The following is a 24734-nucleotide window of genomic DNA, read 5'->3' as shown; positions in this document are numbered from 1 at the left end:
ATTTCTCTGTGGATAACAGCATCATTACTGGGTTTGGATCCGTTTTCCAAAGTACTGTCCGCTATTTTATTCACTTCTGCTCTTTTGTGCCGTTGAGAATATCTTGTAGCCTGGTGTATGGGACAGATGGCTGTACCTAGTCTGCTCATCTTTTGATAAGAAAATATCCTCATCAATGCAGCAGATGTGAGAGCAGTCCTTAACATCTTGGCTGACGTCGACACCTGTTTCCACAAACATATCTCACGGGAATCTTTAAAAGCATCCACTGGCAACACACCTGTTGATTGACCTGCATGAAAGTCAGTCTTCCAGTGTTTTGTCTTTAACCACTTTTCCAATTCTGTCATGCTTGTTCGTTTGCCAGTGATAAGACAGTGATGCTTCAAAACAGTAATGCCTTTTTTATTCGAATGCATTTTCCGTCTTAGCAAGGTTCTTACAATCTATGAGAAATATGAATATAGTGAAAGAAATACAGTAAGATTTTGATTTTATGGTACAGTATTGGGACACACGCATGTACGAGCATGCACAACCACGCACACATTAAATCTGCTTTTCATGCCTTTGTACAAAATACTTGAAAATACAACTCAGATGAATACTTATTATATACAGCATCATTTCTGCTGTTCTTTTACTCAAAGTAATATGTTCTCAAATTGTTTCTTCTACTGTTTAAAAGCTGAAAAAAATATGAGCTTACCTTTGATGGTACAATTCCAGGAAACATGTTTTCTTTATCATGCGCCCTATGAACCAACAAGCATGGCATATGTTTAATCCAGTGCACCACTGCAATATACATGCACTTCGTAAAAAAACATCTGCCATGTTTTCTGAGACCTAACTGAAATCGAGCCCAGTCTCTGGACAGTATTTCTTGACATGGGGTTTCATCATAATCAGAAATCCGAAAGGTTTTCTTCAGGTGTAAAGACATGGGAGCTATGGTAAGCAGAGACAGTGGCAGCCACCATAACCTCATCACGCCATATGCTCAAACAACATTTCATTTACAGTTTTCGTTCTTCAGACGGAAGGACGGTTACACTTTATCTTTGCTTAATTTGGGTCTTTGAGTTTTGCTATGCACATAAGATAAGACATTTACAGCCTGTGACTGGAATAGTGTCATCACCGGAATTTGTCAAAGGCTAGACAATAACACTGCACATGTTGAGCACTACGGAGCCACCAGAATCAGAGGCATAATTGTAACTAAATCATTTAAAATGCCCTAATTTCTATAATTTTTGTTCGTTATTTATATTTTGCATCCAGGATCCTGTGAATTCAGGCGTTCAACATGAAAATTGGAAACCAAGTCATAACATAACATTTCAGTGAAGTGCTGCTGGTGTGGTGAATGAGTACAGGACACAACGTCATGTCTGCCGTGACTTTGTCTTCCGCTGTTATGTTTTTTTTTCTGCTTCTTGTCACTTTTGTAACTCTGGCTCAGATGAATGTGTTTCTTTATTTCAATTCGTGTCTTGTGAGGGAATTGAGGCTTTTGGGGCTGTTTCTGAGACATGCATTGTGGTCGCCATCACACATTGATGTGTCGTTGAGGTTTATCTTTTGAATTGCTGAAAGGCTTGGTGAAATTTCAGCCAGGCCATTTATAATGGCACTTATGGCACTGTGTTCCTCTTTTGAAGATTAAAGTGGACTCTCAGAGGTTTGGTGAATAAAGCAACTCCAGAAAGAACCTTGATCATTTGCTTCAATGTCAACCTCTTCCACTTACATTTCGTTTGATGGTTTTGCACAACTGCGCCTTCCAAGGTAAACCCATTCTCATTTACGTGGCGGTATTCGATCCAACGGATGTAGCCTGTATCGTGCTACTTGCCCATTTCATGTATGTATTTCACCTTGAGGTGAAACACACCACTTCTGTGGTTGTTGGGGAGGGTCTTGAGTTGACTTGACGTGGGAGTGAGGGCATCTGCCCACTCAGTAGATCTTTAACAACCTGTCAGGATGAAAAAATTTCAACAGCAGAACAAATAAGTGTGAATAAAAAAATGTAGGAGACTTCACATGTCACTAACACAGCTGTCAAGGCACACCTGTTTTAGGATCCAACGTTAATGCAGAGCCAGTTTCATTGTTGAGTATTTGCAGACTTCTGGTAATACAGATGATAAAAAGAGTGTATTTATTTTAAAATAAATTAAATAAGGATAGCAAGGGTTCCTAATCATTTTCTAAAGCTCCAAAAGTCTACTTTGAATTGAACTTTTACCATGCAAAATTCAAAGTGATTACAGTATGTGGTTGGGTTGAACATATTGTATAAACTCTTAAAGGTACAGTTCATTCAGAAATAAGAATTTAATCGTCATTTACTCATCATCACCATCATATATTGTGCCTTTACAATTTTAATGTGTTAAACACAAAAGGAGATGAAAATGATATGTTGTCATAGGCAGAATCTTAGAGACTGACGACCTCAGTCTCCATTAAACTTTCATGGCATTAACATCCATCCATCCATCCATTTTCTACCGCTTATCCGAACTACCTCGGGTCACGGGGAGCCTGCGCCTATCTCAGGAGTCATCGGGCATCAAGGCAGGATACACCCTGGATGGAGTGCCAACCCATCGCAGGGCACATGGCATTAACATTGTTGTTGATTTCACAGATATAATTTTGCATATTTTTGAACTGTCCCTTTCATGAGTCCAGAAAATAAACCTAGAACTTACTATAGGTTAAAGACCTATTCCACAGCGTGACATGTACAAACCGGAAGTAGGGTAAACGCTAGTTCGATCCATGCTCTAGCTCTGTTCACTATACAGAACAGTTGCGGAGACCAGAAGTTAGGTATGTTGCGCACCCTTTATGCTGATTTGTCTAACGTATATCAGACCTTGATAATATATAAATCGATCAAAAAACTATGTTTTTGTAATATTTTTGTTCCCTATTTTTACATATCCCAGTAAACCATGAAAAATGTGTGTGTTGCACAAAAGCGACATGAATAAGTTTGTCTTCATTGCATCTACAGCAGTTATCCAGTCTATTGAAAAGCAAATTAAAGTGTGTTCATTCCTTGTGAAAAAGTCCTTCACACCTGCTCTAATTTTCATCGGCGTGATTGGGTTGCCATATGGCACCCAACATATTGCACATTTAAAGAAAAGTGGCCAGTATAGTCTCAGTGTACCTTAGAGGATGCTGTTGAGCTCGTGTGTCATGCACTTCTCTTCATATGATTCTCACCACTTGACTTTTGCCATTTGCAGCAACTAGATACTAGAGTCTTTTTCTTATTAAAGCCAAAGAAGTTTTGGTAAGTGAAACGCTTTTCTCATCTATTTTTGTTGTACACACTAAATGGCTTTCTAGTAGTATTTCTTAGACATGAGCTGTACTTTTACTTAATACTTTTTCTTTTCTTCTTCATTAATGTGTTTCAAAGATATTTGCCGGTTGATTTCCTTAGTATAGACTGGGTGGCTTAGTGGGTCTTTCAAAACATTGCTAAGGGGTAGACAAGATTTTCCAAGCCCGATACTGGCAAAAAAAAAACAATGTTAAATCTTATGGTCAGTGAGCCCAGTTAATATTAAATCATAACTCTTGCAAGTAAATATTCGCTATATTTCTAAACTAGCCTAACAATGTTTGCACATTTCTAGAAAATGTTTTGATACCAAATTTTATAAATACTAGTGCATTGAACATCTGCTATGATATAGCCTATCTGCTTCTCTGAATATTTTGCTATAGCTATGCTCTGCTATCTCTTTTTCGAACTGAAAGGACTTGCAGACCATGTGACAGAATGAAGTGTGCATTGACATTTGCATCTCATAATACATTTTTGTGTGCAGATTATCCAAGTCTCAAATGCACTGACACAATTGACGTCTTCCCTGACCTGAGCATGGAAATCTCACTTGAAACCCCGCATGCACGGAGGTAAGAATGTTTCTCGAGTTGGACCGCACAGAAATAGACTAAATCGTTTTTCAGAGAGTATTACTTATCTTCTTTACATTTACTTGTACAATGAAAAAAAGTAGAAAAATTTCGAACAATTGCGTTTGAATGGTTGGTGACCCTAAACATAACTACTGTTGTGTTAGATTGTAATTCTACTTCATTAAAGCGCTTTAATAAACCATTACATTTTTTTTAAAGGTTTAATCACAGGGGTTTTGTTGCTTTCCAGACTGTGACCGATGGTGATTAAGGAACAAAAGAAGGAACAACCTTTCATTTTAAAGGTAGGTACCCTTTGCGATCAAAATCAAATAACACTTAAAGAAGAACGGGGAGGAACATGGGCAATGTGAGGACAAATAACAAAGAGAAACCCATGGAACTAATCAAAGCATACACTCGAAAAATAGCCAGGAGGAAGTCAAAGAATGGAAGGCAATCTATCTCAAAGATGGAGGTCACCCCATCACTGACGGGGTCCCTTCATTGACATACTTGTCTTCAATTCATACTATAGTGGTTGAATATGTTTTTGGACTACTGATGATTAAGCATTGCCCTCAAACTACTGCAAAGTGCAAAGTACCAAAAGGATGTTTAGAAGTTTATATGTATGCCTTAATTAAGATGTTGAGGTTACCCCTTCAGTCTTGAAATAATTCACAAACTTAAATTAATACCCCATAACTTTTAATGTCTGTTAAATGTCACTAGTGCACCTGATCATATTCACTTTCATCAGCTATATATAATTAAATTCTCATTAATGAATTGATCAAAATTACCGATGCACTCTTTTGTGCAAGCTCCTCTTGCACTTTGCATATATGTCAGTTTCTCTAATGCTGCACCACCTTCATCCATGCAAATCACCATTTTGTGTTCTAAACTCAGCAGGCATACTCACAAAGCAATGGGTAACACCAACATAAAAATGAACATACTGAACCGGAGCAGCAGGAACTTGCGAGCCTTCATCAGCATGGAGAAGCTAGATGTGGAAGCCTTTATAGCAAAATACCCCGGGAAAGATATGACGGACACGCTGCTGCCACATTTGGTAAAAAAGTTCTGCTTCCGGCCTGATGTGCTAAGCCACAGTATTTTGATCTCCGAAAACACTGAGTTTCTTTGCAAGAAAGGCCAGTACGTTTCACTCTTCGTTGAGGATGAAGAAAATCAAGAAGTGTGCACAAAGCATGTTTGTCTGTGTATGCCTTTATCCTCTGCGACATCTATTATAATATATGATGTATAATCAGTTAGACTGTATTTTTTAAACTTCCTACTGGAAGTAGACTCTAATCACATATCGGAGAGTTGTCTTATGTGTGTAAGACATTGGTATTATGATACATAATATATCTGTAAAAGTTTCTATTCTAAATGAGTAAACATCAGCTAAACAATGAGGATCTTTGTATTTCATCTTGTGTTTTATATAAACACTATAAAAGCAGCCAGAATATCATGTAATCGTGAAAATAAACAGTGTGTCTTGATTTCTGATAGATTAAGTTGTACTGTCTTAAAGGGACAGTTCACCTAAACATTTAATTCTATCTTTATTGAACATATAACCCTCAAGTTGTTCCAAACCTATATACGTTTCTTTGTTCTGATGAAGACAGAGAAAGATATTTGGATGAATGCCTGTAACCAAACAGTTATTGGCCACCATTGACTACCATAGGGAAATTGCTTTATAGATGTATTTGATCTTTTGAACACAAAAGAAGATGTAGAATGTATGAAAGCAAAGAGTTCTGGGGCACTTTTGACGACCATTGTCATGTTGCACTACTAGTCAATGTTGGCCAAGAACTGTTTAGCTATAAGCATTCTTACAAATGTAATTCTCTGTGTTCACCAGAACAAAGAAATTTGAAGCAACCTCAAGGATCGGTAAATTATGACAGAATTTTTATTTTTGGGTGAACTGTCCCTTTAAATGTTTTATTTCTTTTAGATGACAATTACTCAAAAGAGCACAGCCATGGGAGTAAATGCCAATTATCATTCGTCAAGTTGGTCTGTTCTATGCAAATGTTAACTGCTGACCGATAAGCCACCAAGTACTTTTATGATGACCTAAATTAAAGTAGTCTTCATCCGAATTCACTTTAAGGTCGAGACTTGTGTAATTTAGTCCACGTCTCCTGAGCAACCTAGATAATACATGCCATTTAGAGAAAGGTTTAGTTAGTAAGACTTTCTCTTAGTGGCATTTTAAAATAACCCACTAAGGATTAGCATTATCATTGATTTGGACTTCATCTACTCTCATGATAACTTCTCAATATGCATGACATTGTAGCCCTGACGCAGCACTCTAATGACATGCTTCACAAAGCAAACACTAAGGTCTTTGTGGCACTCTTACATCTGCATGACAGTGCAGAAAAACATGTGCTTAGACTGAATTTTAGATTTTATTGACAAACTTCGGAGGAAAAGATAATTGTAGTAGTCCTAGACAACAGATGGGCAGTTCAACTACTCAGTAAGAGTATCAATTATTTGTCACATAATTCATAAGATACATTTACTTCAATAATATAAATGCAAATTTCAAAGGCTCTGCTAGACACGTAAGACAAGCAAAAAATTCTTGACGTCAGAAAACAAATATGTCTCTCTTTTTCAGATTTCAGGAAGATAACAGCATGACCACTATTTCAGGGTCAGACACATTAAAACAGAATCAAAGCACGGGGCAGAGAGATACAGATAAGAAACTATTGAGTGACTGCAACAGAAAACAAGGTAAGACTCAAAAACATTTTTATATGATTGTGTAAAACTTTTACATTTGAAGTTATTTTTACATAAGTTTTAATAACTTAAATATATAAAAACTGTATTAAATATCTTCACTGTTTTAAAAAAATGTTCCTCTCTTTTAAACACACAGATGTCTTTGCCGGTTTCCTTCTATGCGCTCTACGTACTTAGTATGTGTCTAGGGTTTTTGTGTGTGTTGTTTGTGTGCCTGTGGAGTGGGATCTGGAGAGGAGGTTTTGCCTGGGACGGCTCTTTTTTGCAGTTTAACTGGCACCCTGTGCTGATGGTGGTGAGTCTGGTGGTGTTATACGGAAACGGTGAGGTCCTTTCCTGTAAAGTTAACTTAAATTAAACAAAAATGAGAACTGTATTACATTTAACTGAGCTATACAAGAAACATCCAAGGATTTACGTTTCCTTTGAAAGTCATTAAAAATGCATCTCTCTACCACTGTTCATGCTGAGTGCAACATTAGATGAGCATGGGTTGTTTTGATCCCCGATTCATGAGACAGCCAACACAATTACGATATAATGACTGTACTGTATGTGTCGTCTGTGTAACATTAAACCTCTTAATCTTGGTACCATAGCATGTCTCACTACCTGCTAGAATATGTGCCTTACAGGAGCCCCCACATGTTTTTTTTAAGAGCGTGAGCAACATTTTCGGCATAAAATTTAAATCAGGTAAACACAAATAGGGCTTAATTAAACACAGTCAGCTGCTCAGATCTAATAGACAGTTGTCACATTAATATCCAAAAGGGAGAAACATAAGTTGTTTATTCATGAAACATATGTATTTCTAATTTTACAAGCATACTAATGTATTATCAAGGTTCAATGAAAGATACGATTAACTCTTTACTGCAAATCCGGTCTTGTTTCTCTCTCTTAGCTATACTACTGTACCGGGTTCCTCTCACCTGGAGCAGATGGTGGTCCAAGGTGGCTCATGCCGGGCTACTGTTGGTCGCAATGGTGCTCTCTTTGCTGGGCGTGATCGCGGCTTTTGATTTTCACAGTGCCAATAACATCCCTCACCTTTATTCACTACACAGTTGGACTGGGATCTCAACTGTGATTCTTTTCATTTTGCAGGTACAACAAATAATGCTTACCACTAACTTTCGTATTGGTAAATCTCCATTAGTACTGTAGTGCTACTCCATCAAATACAAATGACCTGATGTATTTTTTACTGTACCTTTGTTTTCTGTTTGGATAGTGGTGTGTAGGTCTGGGTGCCTTTTTGTTGCCCTGGAGCCCTTTGACATTTAGAATCTTTCTGAAACCAATTCACACCTGGATGGGCATGGCTATATTTATCTTGAGTCTTATCACCAGCCAGTCAGGGATCGATCAGAAACTACTGCTTACATTGTGAGTGACATTGTAATTCTATTTGTTCATTCAGTCTTAATTTTCTATCGGCCCTGGAAATATATTTACTTGTGGAATACATTAGAGAATATATATTCAGGCTCTAAAGTACATATATTTTTTTACTATTGATAGCAGATTTGTTCAGCTGTTCCAGACACTACTCTTTCTAATATATTGTGTCTCCGTAGAAATGGGAGAAACGGAAGCAATACAGAACCCTATACTGCGTTACCCACTGAAGCTGTGTTTGCAAACTCATTAGGTGTTTTGGTTGTTATTTTTGGGTTGGTGGTGCTAAGAATTATTTACAATCAGGAATGGAGAAATCCAGAATTTGAGCAAGAAAGCAACAGGGTGAGTGTGATCCACTGTTAAAATACCACAATTAAAAGTCAGAATAATAATAATAAGTAATACATATATATCATAACATAAGTTGAACTTTGTGTGGAGTTGGTGTATAAAATACTGAGCGGAGAAATGGTTGAAATCTTTTTTCTTCTGTATTTGTAGCCTTTGTTGGCAGATGCAAGATGAAGACTGAAGCAAAGGAGAGAAAATAATACATTTACAGAATATTACAGTTAAACATGCAAAACACTAATTATGGACGTTTTAAAGAAGGCTTTGGTTGGTATCACTTATGTCTATAGTCACCTATTTTATGCTTTATTTCATCTACAAATCATCTGAATGTTCTCTAACCTCTTGTGGTTACAAAGAGAATTGAACTCAATAAACTTAAATCTTTGTGGAAATTGTTTTATAGTTATTTTTGTTATATATATATATATTTACCTTGGTTTAAAGTATCACTTTGTTAAGAAATACAGCGAATTGCTCACACCGAACAAAGAAAAGTGGAGATGCCGGGGATTGAACCCGGGGCCTCATACATGCAAAGCATGCGCTCTACCACTGAGCTACATCCCCATTGGGTCATCCTTCATTCCCACTAGAATTAATACAAAACAATTTACGATTGTGTTCTTAACAAATTTTAACAATAAAGTGTACAGTTCATGGTCTTAACCATAGCACAACGTTATATCTTACCTAATATATGTAGGCCACACATGTTTAGTATGCTCACATAACATAAAAAAAGATTCATTTCTGTCGTGCGTCACTTACGCTGTTACTCGATTACGACCCTGATTGGTTTAAAATTCCACCGTATATGTCAGTGGCCAACGAAATTCGTTTACGGTGATTTCCAACAAGAACAAATCAACATTGCGTCCTATGTCAGAAATCTTGTTGCAGGTGAATGTCTGTGTACACACAGATGACGAACCACACACAACCGCGCGGATATGGGATGTTTAATAAACCGAAGACTACGAAAAAAGCTGATTTTGTAGCATATTTCTATTTCGTTTAAAAACATGTCAGCATTTGTGGTGAGTGACAGTTAAAACGTAGAATGCTATGGGTGTTGTGTTAGCTTGCTAAAATTGTTAGCTTGTTAAGTTACAAAGCCATACCAGCCGTTATAACTTTTTAGATCAATGTGATTAAGTGCGATTCATAGTCAAGATGTTCGTTATAAACTAAATATAATGTCATAATGACATTTTGGGGGGTTTAGTTGAAATGTATATACTTTGTTAGAAATGTGTCAGATAAGTAAGTATCTGTTATTCAGTTGCATTCATGCCTAACATGCCTTATTGCTTAACACATTTTCGGGTTGGTAGAATGGTTTATTTAATTTTTACCTGTTTTTGTATTGTTTACAAATTCACCGCCTTGGATCAAGTTTCGTTGGTTTACTAGGGCAATTTACCACAAGGGGCTCTTAAAGAAGACTTTGATATTAAAACAATCTGAAAGAGTAAAATATCTTAGGTTTACTTGAGCTAACATATTGTGCCAAAACCAAGGCTATTTATAGAAATTTCTGTAATATAATAAGGAATAGGTGTATTTTTCACATTTGTAGTTTGGTTGCATATTCATTCATGTCTTTCCTACACTTATTTTCCAGGCCCATCCATCAGTTCGCGTTAGGGGAACGGAGCTCACATACACACCTGTGTTGTGTCAGGATGAAAAGTGTGCAGGGCAGGAGAAAGGAGTGCACATGCACTGCCCACTGTGCTCTGTGACTGAGGCTTACCAAGATCCAGTAATCCTTCGAGCTCACTTCCGCGTTAAACATGTGGACAAAGGCATTGACTTTGCAGGTGATGCAAAGTGAGGATGTAGACTCATATTGATGATGTGTATTGTTATTTGTATGCTTCTAACATAACATCTTTTTATGGGCAGGTTTGAAGGTGCTACGCTGCTGTAATCACTGTGAGATTGTAGGCACTATTAAAGGGGAAAAGAGGTTCAAGGGTGCTCACTGGCACTGCTATCGCTGTAGAAATGGTTTCAACAGAAGGGATGAGGCCATCAAACACTATAAGACTCATTTCCGAAATCCTCACACCACATTCCAGATCCAAGTCACACAGGTTGATAACACTGCATTATACCCGTTCTTTTTCTCAAATACTTATCCCCATCAATATGTTGTAAATTCCACAATTTTTTGCATGTTTGTTCACCCAGAATGTGAACTGCCGACAGTATTACGGTGAAAGTTCAGAGGCACGTGCTCAAGCGTATGAAGGGCTAACAGTGAGTCTTGGACCAGATGGTGCTAGCATTGCATCCATCTTAACCCATCCTGTTCTTAACACTGGCACTGAAACCCTATTGACTGTGGAGCCAAAGGTAAATAAAGCTTTTAGGGCATATACGTATGTTGGCAAGCATGAGTGACCACTAAGCTGCGAATTTAAACTTTGAAATATAATTCTTGAATGATCCTTTACGTTTGAAGTATGACTGTGAGAGAACTGGCATCCCATTTGGTGCTGAGGAGGAGGTGGGTTCTTCCCACAATTCTGATGGCACACAGACCCTTGTTCTGATGGATGCAGATGGACAGGGAAGCAGTATGATCTATGACACAGCTACCGGCATACTTACGGAACAGGTACCATCACTATGAAATATGAACACCACATAGTATAGCATTCCTATTTCTAAAATACTGGCTAGATGTTTTATGTGATAGCATATAAGTTATGCTGTTTTCGTGTTTTATCAAATCTCCTGGACAGTTTGTCTTAAAACTTTGTCATTGTGATTTTAGGAGGTAGAGGGTTTGGAACAGAGCCTTTTACAGAAACGACTCCTCGAGCTTCACCAGCAGATAGACATACTACGTCAGGAAAAGGAGAGTATGGAAAAGACATTACGTGGTGAGATCAAACAGCTCAAAGAACAGGTATGCTCTTGACAGGAACATAAAATGACTCTGGAATTAATTTGGCATGAGCCTAATGTAGAATATATGTCGATTAGTTCTCTTTGTAAAATTATCTGTTTGATATCATCAGGTTGCAAGTTTGGTGCAGTCTAATGTAAGAATGTTTGAGGAACTGCAAGCATATCAATGCCCGGACCACAGCCAGCAAAAAGTAGCCAAGCTTGTAAGTATTCTGAGTGTATGTGTGTTCTATGGAAAGGTTGGGGGATTTGGAAATGTATTGTGATCGCTACTCATTGTGATGTTTAACAAGGCACTTAACTCCATGTAATTAATGTAATTATTATTTGGATGAAAAGCATCTGCAACACCCCAATCACTTATTAACATTGTGCCTCTGTACCACTTTAATAAGTTTGCTGAATATTTGCTAATTATTATTCCTCTCTCTGACCAGTGTAATGATATTCCCAGCATACTAATAAGGAAAGTTAAAATCTCTTATTTTGTTCTGTTTTTATTTTGCATTAGATGGAAAGCCTTGAAGCTGAGCACAAGGAGCTACTGCAGGCACAGCTTGCCTCACTCAGGAGCGAGATCTTGTCAGGGACAGATTACATGGCAATCAATGGCCACAAGGGGGCGCTGGTGCTCAGTGTGAATGAAGAGGAGCAACAGGCAAACGCAATCAGTGGCTCTGAAACAGGACTAGAGGATTTACAACTACAAACCGACCAACATGAGGACTTGAAGTCCTCAGAGCTGGAACTTTTGCCAGCAGATACAATGATTTGTTTGGAGAGCCCCAGCTTGCACATAGATTTGCCAAACACTGGACTGACCACCAGGGTTTTAGAAGATAAACAAGAAGTGTCATTGTCTCCTGTGTCATCTAAGAAGCGCAATTTAGTGGATGACACAGAGGGGACTGTTGAAACAAAAGTACAGAGAGTCTGCTGAGATTGGCTGCCTTCATTCCTTTTTCATAGTGCTGTTATGAATTACTGTCACATTTGCCATGCATCTGCAGTTTAATACAGAACTTGATTTGGCCTTACCAGTGGTGGGCAGAAGAACATGAAGGCATGTTTGAATTGTTAAATTTATAGTATGTTATATGTTTAAAATCTTTCTTATCCATGCTTATTTTATGTTATCGTTGTTACATGCAGATATAATCTGAGATCTCACATATTCATGGTCTTATACTCATCTAATTGACGTCTATGTTTGATGTGAAGTATGAGTTATTTAAACATTAACATTAATGGTCATGAAATAATAAACAAAATGAAACATTTTATGATCATTAACAAAAATGTTATTAATGGTTGTATATTGATTTTTAGCATTTCTGTAATTTAAATCGTAAATTGTCATCCAGAGATGAAAAGGATCTGTTAATCTTTTTGTGGAGGATTTGTAGAGATTTTTATGTAGGCATATAAAAAATATTATTTTAACAAACATTAATAAACATTCTTTATTTTGCTTAAATTCACATGGACCATTCAAGACATTTACCAGCAGTAGACTACATTTCTCACTCCAGTCCGCGTGGCGGCAGTAAAGATCCTGCTTGACATCGACAAGCAATAAAACTAACGGAGAGGGAGGAGGACGCACGACGCGTCACGCAGGACTCGGGATAGCATCGGCAGCAGTTTGTATGAGTTTCCCCTTTTTCAAATAAAAATGTCGAAAAGAACAGTAGATTATAATTCTCTATCTACTGCAGAATTAATAGCAACACTTCTTGCGCTTCAATGGATAGAAGAAATCCAACCACTCAAGTCATTAATATGTACATATTCCCTTCAGCACTAAACAGTTTGTCAAGTGAAACATATTTAGCAAGACAAGATATAAAGTAAAGTCTCTTTAGAATAAGTATGGTATTTTGGTATACGTCATGTGGATTCATGCGGATAATCTGACCAAGCAGGCATTGAATCACTCACAAATAGATATTGAAGTGGCATTAAGTAAATCAGAAGTATATTATGTGTTAATAGCGAATCAAATAAAGGAATTGTGGCAGAAGGAATGGGACGAAGAAACAAGCTTTTTCGATGCATACAAGAAAAGCTTTTTGGAAAAAGGAAAGACGATGTTTTGATCACAATAATGTTTATATTGAATAGAAAAACATGAAAATTGAAATTTTGATAAATGTGGATTATTCGAAACGGTAGAAGACGTGCTTTTAAAATGTGAAACTTAAGAAAGAGCAAGACTTTAGCTTTGCCAAGCCTGGAAATAAATGAATTGTAACTCCACATTCTGTCAGGACATGGGACTAATCAAGCGATAATTTATCGCGAATTATTTATTTATTTAAAGGAAACGGGATTGATTTTTTTCAGTCCCTTTATCTGACTTTCTTATCCATCAGGCGCTTCACGCTCCTTTCCAGTAGGTGGCGGAAAGCACCTTTTGAGTTGGTTTTCCAACCGCCATTAAACCCTAGAAGAATACGACGCAGATAGGCGGCTATCTTAAGTCAACTGTTGTGAGTATTAAGTTGAACTTCATCGTTTGATTTAGAGCTCGATCAACATATCAGTGAATGTAATTAAACTGTAGGAGGACGTAGAAATGTCATCATCAAGTTTGATATGAGTAATTTGTTTTGTAGCTAACATTTGGTGTGCAAACTGACTTGCATGTGCAGGTGAATGTCTTTCTTTTCTGTTTAACTGTTACATTGAACATGTTTAGTCATTGATCATTTACCAACTAAGATTCCATATATATTGCGGTTATATGCAATGATATACTGGATTTAACTGTGTTGCTTGCTTTTGAAAAGTACAGTAGTTTACATCGTTGTATGTAATGCAAGTATGGATTGTGTTTGATCCTGGTTTATAGGTGAAACGTATGTCACAGTCAGCGCAGCCAGGCGCGATGCCCTCCGCTCCGGACTCCCCGTCACTCGGCGTGACCGTCAGCGGCAATGTGCAGAAATACAGTATCAAGAAGAAAAAGGTTTTAAATGCGGAGGAGACTGAGCTGTTTGAGCTCACACAGGCCGCTGGTATAGTTATTGATCAAGAAGTTTTCAAGTGAGTTCTACATGTCATCAAATGTATTTGCATTTTGTGTTTGCAAAGAATAGTGTTAATGTACGTTTTGGCTTTGATAGTGACATAACCACTTTTTTGTTTGCTTTTCACTGTGCAAGATGATGCTAAAAAATAAAAGCATTTAAAGATCATGTTTAATTGAAGGAAAATTTCCAGATGATTGAAAGAAGGGGGATTTCAATAATGTGTTTGTTTGATGCTTACGATTTATGTTTCTGTTTCTGCAGGATTATAGTCGACTTGTTAAAGATGAACGTTGCTCCTCTGGCAGTATATCAAACCCTAAAGATGATGTGTGCAGGACAGAAGGTCTCTGAAACATCTGTTGGTGACGCATCAACAGTATCTCAGACCACCACTGCACCTTCAGAGTCTAGAGGTGAGATCCATGGATTTTTCCAGCCATGCTATGCAACACAACAGTATTACTTTTTTAGGGCTGCACGATAGTTTATCGCGAAACCACCAAATCCTTTTGAAATCACACTGGCTGCGATATGCAATGTCTCGATATTTGTTCAATGCGTAGCTTCTCTGTGAAGCACGGCTCGATCCAAAAGCAGTACGAGTTTGAGTCGCTTGCAATGTGCAATTGAAAAAGCAACACCCGTCAAACATGATCATTATAAATATACTTTATTATCATTGAAATACCTGATGAGGCTTTAGTAACAGTGATATTGTATTTTCATCTCCATCTGCAGAATAATTATTTTGATCTTAATGAGATAATTTATCCAAAAAAATTATAAATTTTGTTCGATTCAGTCTTGTTGGTAATTTTTTATGAATTGAGCTAATTTATTTTAGTGGGTTTCTTTTAGTTAATTGGTCATGTATTAGTGAAACTTTCTAAATCTATATAATTTTTATATATGTTAATGAAGCAAAATAAGTTGTGGAAATATATTTATCAAAAAGTGTGGGAACTCTGATTGCGATCTTATACTTTATACTACAGTTTTCTGATTCTCTCCAACTTCTGCTGTTTCATCTGGTGCTTTGTGGAGTTGTTTTTATAACTGTTTTTGTAATCGATGTATGACTTCCTGTAGAAGAGGAGTGTGTTGTCTCTGGAAAGTGCGCTAAAACTGCAGCCCCTCCCTCTTCTTCTGTGCCCCGCCCACCAAGGGGAGGGGCTAAGATAGTGGTCTACAGTGCGGGTGACACAAATGCTCCTGTTTCTCAAGGTTTTCCTGCATTCTTCCTCTCTTTTCGGTTTTTATTTTTCTAGTTGTCTCTTCGCCCTCATGTTACACCTTTTCATCACATTTCTCCTTCCAATAGCCAACTGTTTTCTAACAAATTCCTGCTGCAGTTTCATGACTTGTTGTGTCTCATGGACTTTTTTTGAGTCTCATTCACCAATAGAGACTTGTGCGTCAGTTGTGACAATGTATTGCGCTTCTAAACCAGCATCCTGCAAAATTGCCTGCAACCAACACTAGAAACCATGCATGTTAACTGTGTCAAAATCTTGAACATGGAACATCTGTACCTTCACTTTTTGCCATTCCATCACTTACTGTATACACTGTATGCAACTGGTTTGCTGTTTGTTTAATTTTATAAAAAAAAATTCTATAAAGTTACAGTTCATGTCATAGCATTTACATGTATTTATTTTGCTTTATTTTTTCTGTTTTTCTTTGTCTATTTGTGATTCAGTACGCAGTAAAACAAGTTCAGGGCAAGGAGAGAAAACGGCAAGAGATGGTTCTAGTCAGCGGCTGCCACGCCAGGTTAGTGCCACCAGGGGACAGAAGAGCGCCAAGAGCTCTGGCAGTAGCAGCTCATCTTCTCAGCTCACCTCCAACTGAAGTTTTGTTCAACATAAATTATCACATGCATAACGTGTTTAAGTTGCACTCTTGTTTTGTTAATGAATTATTTTTAAGACTTTGGACAAAAAAATTCACTGTAAATAAAAACTTATGATTTTAGGTATTCCATTTTGGTATGCCTTCATTTTTGCTGGATGAACACTTATTCTGTCTCAGATTTGCATCTGTTCTTGAGAGATGATAGCTGAAGGTAATATTTTGAATGCCATATTTTAGTGTTGTTGCTAGAGCCCATGAAATTAAGATCATAGCCAAGTTAAACACGATTCACACCAAAACAATGGTATGTAAAATGTTGAACTTTCTAATTCGAAGTTTATGTGCCTACTTTATTTTTTGAAGAAACTCGAAAACTGTTCTTGTGCAATGACAAAATGTTTGAAATTAGAAAGCAAGATGGCTTCTAATGTAAGATTTTTTGTAAGATTTTTTTATGTTGCTTTGAAGTATTCCTCACCTCAAAAAAAAATGTTCGTCCTCTTTCGTTTTTTTCAGGCCAGTTGGCTTTTCTTATTATTGAGAAATGATACCTTATGAATGCTCACTTGATTCATTTGGACCAAAATGACCTATTGATTAGCTTTCTTCATATTTCGTATGCACTGAAATGGCTTTTGAGGTGCTCTTCCTTCTATAAAAACCATAACATCTGTACTTTATATAAAGTAGACAGGAATGTAGATCAATGAAAGTGCTTATGTGTTCGTACACTGCTGTTTCTTACAGTTGGTAAGAGAGCGAGGCCAAGGTTATCCTCTTCACTTTTGATACATGTACAATAGTTAAAGAATGTCAGTAATGCACTACTGACATATGAAAAGCAGTTTCTGAAGAAATAACGTACGTTTCAAATTGAAAAAGTATTAGCATTCCTTCTACAAATCTTTTTTACTAGAGATAAGCATAGGGTTCAGAGTATCTAAAAAAACATCGGCAGCCCACTATAAAAACCTCAACTGTCCCTTCTCTATGCCAGTTTAATGTAATGTGGCATGAACAAAAATTTGAATCTTTTTATTCTGTAAATCTCAATGCTGTGTTGCAGGCAGACAGTTTGACTTTCAAGGTCAGTGAAATGTATTTATATAGGATACATTAGACTTTACTGCCATAAACATGTCTTATCATAATACAGACATAAGTCTGCTAGCAAAAAAAAATGCATCTACGCAAACCGAAGCCATACCAAACATCCAAACTGTTTTCCAGACACGTCCACCTTCCCACGTCTTAAAAAGCAAATTATCAAAACATGCAAATTCTCTGTCATGTTTATGTATCTCTGACATCCACAACAATACAATCCATTCTCTGACTGGTTGTTCGCAAGGATTCCAGGGTGACTTCTGCATCATCTGTTTCAATGCGGGCTTCACCAGCCCACCTGTAAGTACTTAACAGACAATTGAGAAACCCAACGGACATGTAGTCTTGGCGAGCATGCTCAATTTAAGTCCACGAGACCTCAAGTCAACATGAAGTGCTCTTGTGACTGTAGTAGATTCTTTAAATGGTTTGTGCGGTTACTCTGTAAATTTGTGCATGTTTCAGCCTTTATCTATAATCATAGCTTCTTGGGTTGATTGTTCTGACTGTGTTTGATTCTGTACCTGTCTCTAATTCTGATCATGTGTATGATTTGGCTGTGCAGAGCTTAACTCTGATATATTTTCATTTAGTGCCTGTTCTGTTGTACTGTATCATGCCGATACATTTTGTTTTGGTTTTTCTCTATCTCTTGGAACTTCTCTTTAGGGGGATCTGATACATAAAGCTAATTTCGAGCATAAAAATATAACATACCAGCATTCACAAAGTCCTAATTCACAAAGAGAATACAATTATTTAATGTTAAACAAAGGTAATTAAAAACGTAGACACGGCCACAAACGCCATGACGGCCCGCCTATGGGCCGCTGCTCGATAACCAATTGTTTTACACTGTTTCTTTTATTTTTAATTTCCATAGCTTTATATGGCCTATTGTGTCTTCCTGATTTTCAAATTCAGTATAAATGTTGTCATATATGCTATATTTTAACAGATTTTTCGGAATATCAAAATAAATATATCATAAAAATTATCATCATGTTATAAAGCAATGTAATATAATTAAAACGGGAATCAAGAGCAAATTTATATGAATAAATTATGTTTTACTAGCAAAGTTCAGGAGGAGTCCAGGGAAGGTACACACCTCCGAGTTCGGAGGAACTACCTAGCTCAGACCCCTCTCTCCGGGACAGCACGCTAAATATGCATAATATCCGGCCCTAATCTGTACTTATTATTTGCGAGGAGAAAACAAGGAAAGCCTGTTAAAAAAAATGGTAGGGGCTACGTTGCCTGCCTTTGACTTTTATTTTGACAACAGAAGTCTTGGGTTTATGCGTCTACGCGCAATTACACGTCAACGTGTCTGACATTTGTAACGAAATTACGTCACTAGCCCTCTTTTACACTGCACGCGTCTGCTGTGCGTTAGAATCTGACACGGCCACCGGATCTGATCGCGGCCACTCTAGTAAATGCTTTTGTTTATTTCAGCTGTTACTGAAGAGGCCAAGAAGCGGCTCTACGAGCCACCTCACTCAAGATACGCACCTAGTCTTTTTTGACAGACCAAGCCGTACAGTATTATGTAAAAATAAACCGTTTATATCGTTCATATTTCACATCACATATCCCTGACATAAGACCATAGGAAGGTTCATCCTCGAACAAAACCATGGTTATTTTATAGTGAAATATATATATTTTTGTTTTAAGTGTAGTAAAACCATGGTATAACCCCCAAAAATTAATGATAAACAAATAAAATGTTCGAAAAAAAACATCAGACATGCAAATCACATGGTCTCGCGTATTCAGCTGCTTACGTTTGAGACGCTCCTGGTGTACATTGGCACAGCGTTGAGGACAGAACAAAACCTCACCAGAACTGTAATGTGCCGCAGATGCATGACGGTGAAAACAAGGGGTTAGGCGCAATTACTCCACGCGTTATATGTTCTGTACACGTTACGTCTAGAATAAATATTTGCCAAAACGGCCTTCCATAACTATCTTCAAAAGTATCACAGAAAGCCTACTTTTCACAGTCGACAGCTGCAAAATTGAAGGTGTATTACACTTCATAGGCACTAGATGACACTTTGTATCATTCACATGTGCTAATGTGTAATGTTTTTTTAGTGTTTTAGGAAATGGGTCACTCTGAAGGGGCCCTTACATGAATTGTGTGAATGATTCTGTAAGTGGTTTTAGTGTATTCTGGACATCTGAAAACAAAATTTTCATGAGAAGCCCACTTTCAGTATACCAAGTGGCAGAAATCCTACTATAATGAAACGGTCTTAAAAATGTATTTTGTTTCATCTAGACCAATTTTAAGATGTAAAGATTGGTTGGTTGTTCAAACGTTTGTGTATTGTTAAAGAACTGTACAGGAAGTTCTTGTGAACCAGTGTTGTTTACGTCATTCGAAGTGATCTATATATGCATTCAGTATGTTTTGAATGACAAACCTTTGTGTGTAGAATGCATATGAGAGAGCTCTTTTGTATGTGGACAGATTATGGATGTGGACAAAGATTTATTCATTCAAAGTTTTGTGTATTGATCACAGCATTTTGACATGCACGTAATATTTTGTGCTATAGCAAGGTATGAACAAATTTGTAGATTTTATTCAAAAAGCGAGGTATACCAAATGAAATATAGGATCCCTGGTTCTTTTAGGGGATGTGCCATAAGTACAAGAAAGAAGAGTGCTCATGAGGGGAAGAGAAAGGAAGGCTTTGTTTGCTAGACTGAGAGGTACGAGGATAAAGACATATACTTCAGGAGGAAAGAAAAAAGAAGTGCTTGTGGAGCTTTAGCAAAAGAAAATAGGTGTGTGAGCGCAAGTGTATGAGAGGTTGAAATCTCCAGAGAGGGAAAGAGAAAGTGAAAGAGGTGAGCTGGAGGTTTTAATGTGGCCGTTTGTCGTGTTTATGTGGCTGTGGTACTGCTCTCTCCTGCTCCCTGTATTGATGGCAGTGCAGCCAGGCTGTAATTGATGGCGCCATATTGCTGTACTCCGGCAAGTGTAATGGGCCGAGACATAGAAGCAGAGAGCACAGCAGGAAACCTCTTTAACCCTTTACACTCTCGCACACTCGCACCCCTAAATGTGTGTTTGTGTCCCTGTTTGAGAAGCAGAGGGGTAGCTTGTACTTCAACTACAGGTAGATCCACCTTTTTCCTGTAAATATGTGCAGATGACATAACTTTAATATTACAGTTTTGTTCTGATTACAAAATGCACAAAGGTGAATAAAAAAGTGCATTTATTGACTTATCTGTGGAATGATGTTTAATGGTTTGACTCATACATCAGTTTATAAAAACAAACAAAACATGTTTAAGACAGATTTATCCATTGTGCTTTTGGCATAAATTGTATTTTAATGGGTTTTTAAAAATCTTGCAACTAATCGCCAAATTGACCAAACAAAGGTGGCCGTTGGGTTACCTATGCTTCCAAACCCAGCCAATAGGGGGCAGTGTGTATCCACTGCGGTGTCCCTCCTTGGCTGCTGAACCTCATTTTCAATCTCCACATATGCCCTGCCTGTGGCATCCTTCATCTATGTGTGAATATCTTTGGCAGCGTGCGGTGGGAAGGACCCGTCAGCCAGTACGCTCCTACTGCTGCGAACATATTTGTTTGCTTGACTGTTTGTTTCTATTTTTGAGAGTTTGACTTAACCTTAGTCATTAGCAGGGCAGATTTATGGTAATTTTCATTGTTTATTCACATGTTTATTCATGAGGCTGTATGCTTCCATTGGTGATGGTGATAATTTATTCAGAGATGCCGTATATTGTAAGGTTTTCGGTGTCTGAGGTCTCATAGAATATATATGATAAAAAGTTGTCATGATTCTAAACTTGTAAAATTGATTATACGAGAATAACATTGAACTGTTGAACAAGCACAATGAAGCTGTTTACAAAACAAATCAAGTGTTCAGCAATGTATGAAACTGGATAGTACATTTAATATTATGCAGAATAATATTCAATGGTCATCGCTTGCAATGTAACTGTTTAATATAATAATCACTTCATTTTGTAGCTGTTTTATTTAGCTGTCTGAAGAAAAAAATGACGCATAACAATATCCAATATACAAAGGAACGTATGTCTGTACACAGAGAGGTAAAACTATCTTAGAGGAACTGTTCACCCAAAAATAAAAAATTTGTTACCATTTACTCACCTACAAACCTGTATAAAAAAAATTCTGTTGAACACAAAGATATTTGGCAGAATGTTAACAATTTTCAGGACATCATTTACTATCATAGAATATTTTTTTTATCTTATTTTCTTTATCTCTTGAATACAAAATTAGATTTTGATTTTGAGATTAAAAAAAAAACAGTTCTGGGGCATTCTGACTACAATTTTAATTTGTCCTACCATTGTAGTCAATGAAGCCCCAGAGCTGAAAATTGCAAACATTTTTACGAATATCTTCCTTTGTTTTCAGCAGAACAAAGTAATTTATACAAGTTTGGAACAACTTGAGGGTGAGTAAATGATGACAGAATTAAATTTTTGGCTGAACTATCCCTTTAAACTTCATTACCTAGCTGTCATCCTTACTGAACAATTGCATTTACAGGTCTCCACTGTCACAGTCAGAATAGTCCAAAATGATATTGTGCTTGCTGTATCTCAGAGCAAACAAGCACACATAAGTACTCCTTGTGTTCCCTACAATATGATTACAGATAATAGATCTCTCATAATTCACTCATGTTGCACAGGGTTATTTACACAGCCTTTAACATGCTCTCTGCGGCTATGTTTCTAACACATAATAGTTCTCTATATCTCTATATATCATACAAAATCTTACTGCTTAAGATCTGTGCAATAGTGATAAATTACTTTTGTTTCTGATTTGTGATTCATCAGTATTGCAGTAATTCACTTTTTTAAACAGTTTATTCATGTATAGCACAGATGTGATCTCTTCCTAATGATGTTAACAGAATGAAAAACACAAATAAATCAATGCATGCAATCAGTAGCTATCCACAACATCACACAGTCACATAAGAAGCTCTTATGATACAGTTAAATAAGCAAAAAATCAAACAATTCAACAGGAAACCAGTGGCTTGATTCTCAGATCAGAACCTTTGTACAGTGTATGAAATTGTAGTGAAAAGTGTAGCGGCATCTAGCGGTGAGGTTGCGAATTGCAACCAACGGCTCACTCCAACACTCTCTCTCCCTTTCAGAGCACTTAGGTGGCTGACACTGGGCTAATATGTCGTCATGTTAGTCTTCTTTGCAAAAGGAGATGTATACGAAATGCTTTGCAGTTTGTCTTTTTAGGGCTACTGTAGAAACAACGAGGGATGCACCGATACAGATACCAAGCTCATGTAATCGTACTCGTAATGACACACCGATACGGAATCGAGGAATCCAGGCATCAAAACAGAATTTGCTGTACAACACGGAATGGCACTGAATCTGGCAAATGTATTATTTCCTAACATGAAATTAGCGCTGAACCGCTAACAGCTATCGTAACAGCTAACAAATATTCAGATACTGTTTAAATATGTATTCTGCTTGTTTTGCATGACTTCTGTGAACGAGTGTTCACAGAATAAAAGTCCGGTTAACTTAAACAAACGCTCTGTGCGGCGTCCCGTCAAAATAAAAGTCCGGTTGACTTGAACAAGTTATAATACACTCACATTTTACCACACCACCCCCTTGAATTTTTTATAATTCGACCACAGAGTATATTGTTTACTTTAGCGAACTGAAGTAATGTGCTAGTAAAATTGTGCTACTTATCATAAAAAAATTGAACTTAATTTAAAAGTACTACTTAAATTTAAGTAGACCTAAAAAAAAAAGAAAAAAAAATACCAGTAAGATACTGGTTTATTAACATAATTGTACATTATACAGGCATCGGATACAGGTATCTTTATCGGCGAACACTATAAAAAATATCGGTCTTTAAAAAATGGTATCGGTATCCATGCAAGGGGACCTGTGGTGTATGTAGATAGAAATAGCTCATGTTCAGGTAATTAAACATAACGCTTCATTATGTAAGGTCTTTATACACCTCTGAACACATAGTTATGTATCATATATTGCATTTCTGTAAATAGATCTTGCAAAAAATTGTACACCTTTAAATTTTAATGCTGTTCTCTGTTTTGTCTGTATTTTTTTAAAACCTCCTTGTGTCTCCTTGTGATTTCTTTCTCTGTCCCTCTAACCCTTCTCCACCTGGCATTTCCCCAGGTGTTGAGGCCGAAAGAGGAAGTGCTATTTTTACTAGTTTGATCTCACACCTTTCTCCCTCCTTCTCTTCATGGCATATGTTGTATGAGTTGGGCTGATGAGAGACCCAAATTTTAACGTCCGTATGCTGCCAGTCTTTGATATAAACTTGCGAAGGTATTCAGTTATTTTTAACCTCTAGTGGAACATCTTTCATCAACTCTTCACTTTTTTCCTCTGGTAGAGACACTCTTCTGTTCATTTAATAATTTCCCCCCTTTTTCCTAGTTTCTACCTTGCGCAGTGTAGACTTTAGTACACTAGCTTTGTCTCTGTCTCTCTTCGTCTATGCCCCCTTAGCAGCCCCCTCCCTTACCCTGCGCCTGTAGATGCAGTTTCTGCACGTGCTCTCTGCCGTGCTTATCGGAATGCGAGTGCTGATTGTTGGCCTGTCTCTCAGTTTGACTGACAGCTCCGGCTTTGCGGCGGAATGCCTGATTTTGTCAATGTTTGTCTGTGAGGCCTTATCTCCAAAACCTTATATTAACTGCCTCGACAGTTAGTGAAGCCAGTCTGCCTCCATCTCTCCTGCTCTTCTTTCGCTCATTCTATTATTTTGTCCTCTATTTCCTTCTCTACTTCCTTTCCATCATTTCCTTGCACCTTGGATCAGCTTCCCTTTTTTTCACAAATTTACACAAGCAATTACTTGTTAGTTATTATTAGTTGTTTATTTGTTTTTCTAAACTGCAAATCATTCTCTTAATACGTATTTTATCTCTTTGTTAAATGTAAAAATATCTAAACATATTTAGAAAAGCTGTTTTAACATAAATGGTATTTTCCCTTTTCGCAAACCTTTCATACATTTGCCACAAATCTTATTAAATTTTTTAAAGGGGTGGTGCCACAGTGTTTTATGCATTCTGACTTCTTTATGTTAAAGGTGCTTGGCTTCTCATGCTTGACACCTCAGTGTCGTTTCACCAAAACCTATAGGGTATGGCAAAATTTCCTCTGGCCATTCACTGTAAATTACCAGTACATTTTCCTTTACTTTACGGACATTTTCAT

At 37.2% G+C, this 24734-nt stretch overlaps 3 protein-coding genes and 1 non-coding gene across 6 annotated transcripts; 3 read left to right on the top strand and 1 right to left on the bottom strand.

Annotated features, from left to right (window-relative positions):
- Positions 1 to 6376: 6376 nt before the first annotated feature.
- On the top strand, positions 6377 to 8592 carry LOC130408158 (lysosomal membrane ascorbate-dependent ferrireductase CYB561A3). Its single transcript, XM_056731637.1, has 6 exons — positions 6377 to 6478; positions 6623 to 6741; positions 6890 to 7076; positions 7661 to 7863; positions 7991 to 8145; positions 8337 to 8592. Exons 3-6 carry the CDS (start codon positions 6890 to 6892, stop codon positions 8521 to 8523), a joined length of 732 nt encoding a protein of 243 aa, XP_056587615.1. The 5' UTR covers positions 6377 to 6478; positions 6623 to 6741; the 3' UTR covers positions 8524 to 8592.
- A 417-nt stretch (positions 8593 to 9009) lies between these two features.
- Positions 9010 to 9081, bottom strand: trnaa-ugc (transfer RNA alanine (anticodon UGC)). The gene has a single exon. It is a non-coding gene; the product is annotated as a tRNA-Ala (tRNA).
- Positions 9082 to 9390: 309 nt separating this feature from the next.
- On the top strand, positions 9391 to 12913 carry zgc:193801 (uncharacterized protein LOC564476 homolog). Its single transcript, XM_056732127.1, has 8 exons — positions 9391 to 9551; positions 10139 to 10337; positions 10423 to 10613; positions 10711 to 10875; positions 10985 to 11140; positions 11300 to 11434; positions 11547 to 11639; positions 11948 to 12913. Exons 1-8 carry the CDS (start codon positions 9537 to 9539, stop codon positions 12374 to 12376), a joined length of 1383 nt encoding a protein of 460 aa, XP_056588105.1. The 5' UTR covers positions 9391 to 9536; the 3' UTR covers positions 12377 to 12913.
- Positions 12914 to 13016: 103 nt separating this feature from the next.
- On the top strand, positions 13017 to 16452 carry mzt2b (mitotic spindle organizing protein 2B). 3 transcript variants are annotated; one of them, XM_056732129.1, is made up of 7 exons: positions 13017 to 13083; positions 13812 to 13928; positions 14055 to 14090; positions 14291 to 14484; positions 14733 to 14884; positions 15561 to 15695; positions 16174 to 16452. In XM_056732129.1, exons 4-7 carry the CDS (start codon positions 14300 to 14302, stop codon positions 16323 to 16325), a joined length of 624 nt encoding a protein of 207 aa, XP_056588107.1. In that variant the 5' UTR covers positions 13017 to 13083; positions 13812 to 13928; positions 14055 to 14090; positions 14291 to 14299; the 3' UTR covers positions 16326 to 16452. The 3 variants fall into 3 exon arrangements, with proteins under 3 accessions (XP_056588107.1, XP_056588106.1, XP_056588108.1); XM_056732128.1 differs by lacking the exon at positions 14055 to 14090 and having other exon boundaries at positions 13020 to 13083; XM_056732130.1 differs by lacking the exons at positions 14055 to 14090; positions 15561 to 15695 and having other exon boundaries at positions 13030 to 13083.
- The last annotated feature ends 8282 nt before the right edge of the window (positions 16453 to 24734 follow it).

Source organism: Triplophysa dalaica, chromosome 19 (assembly GCF_015846415.1).
Source record: "Triplophysa dalaica isolate WHDGS20190420 chromosome 19, ASM1584641v1, whole genome shotgun sequence".
In the NCBI taxonomy this organism is placed as follows: Eukaryota; Metazoa; Chordata; class Actinopteri; order Cypriniformes; family Nemacheilidae; genus Triplophysa; species Triplophysa dalaica.
The sequence above is the reverse complement of the archived record's forward strand: the minus strand, read 5'-3'. Positions and strand labels throughout refer to the sequence as shown.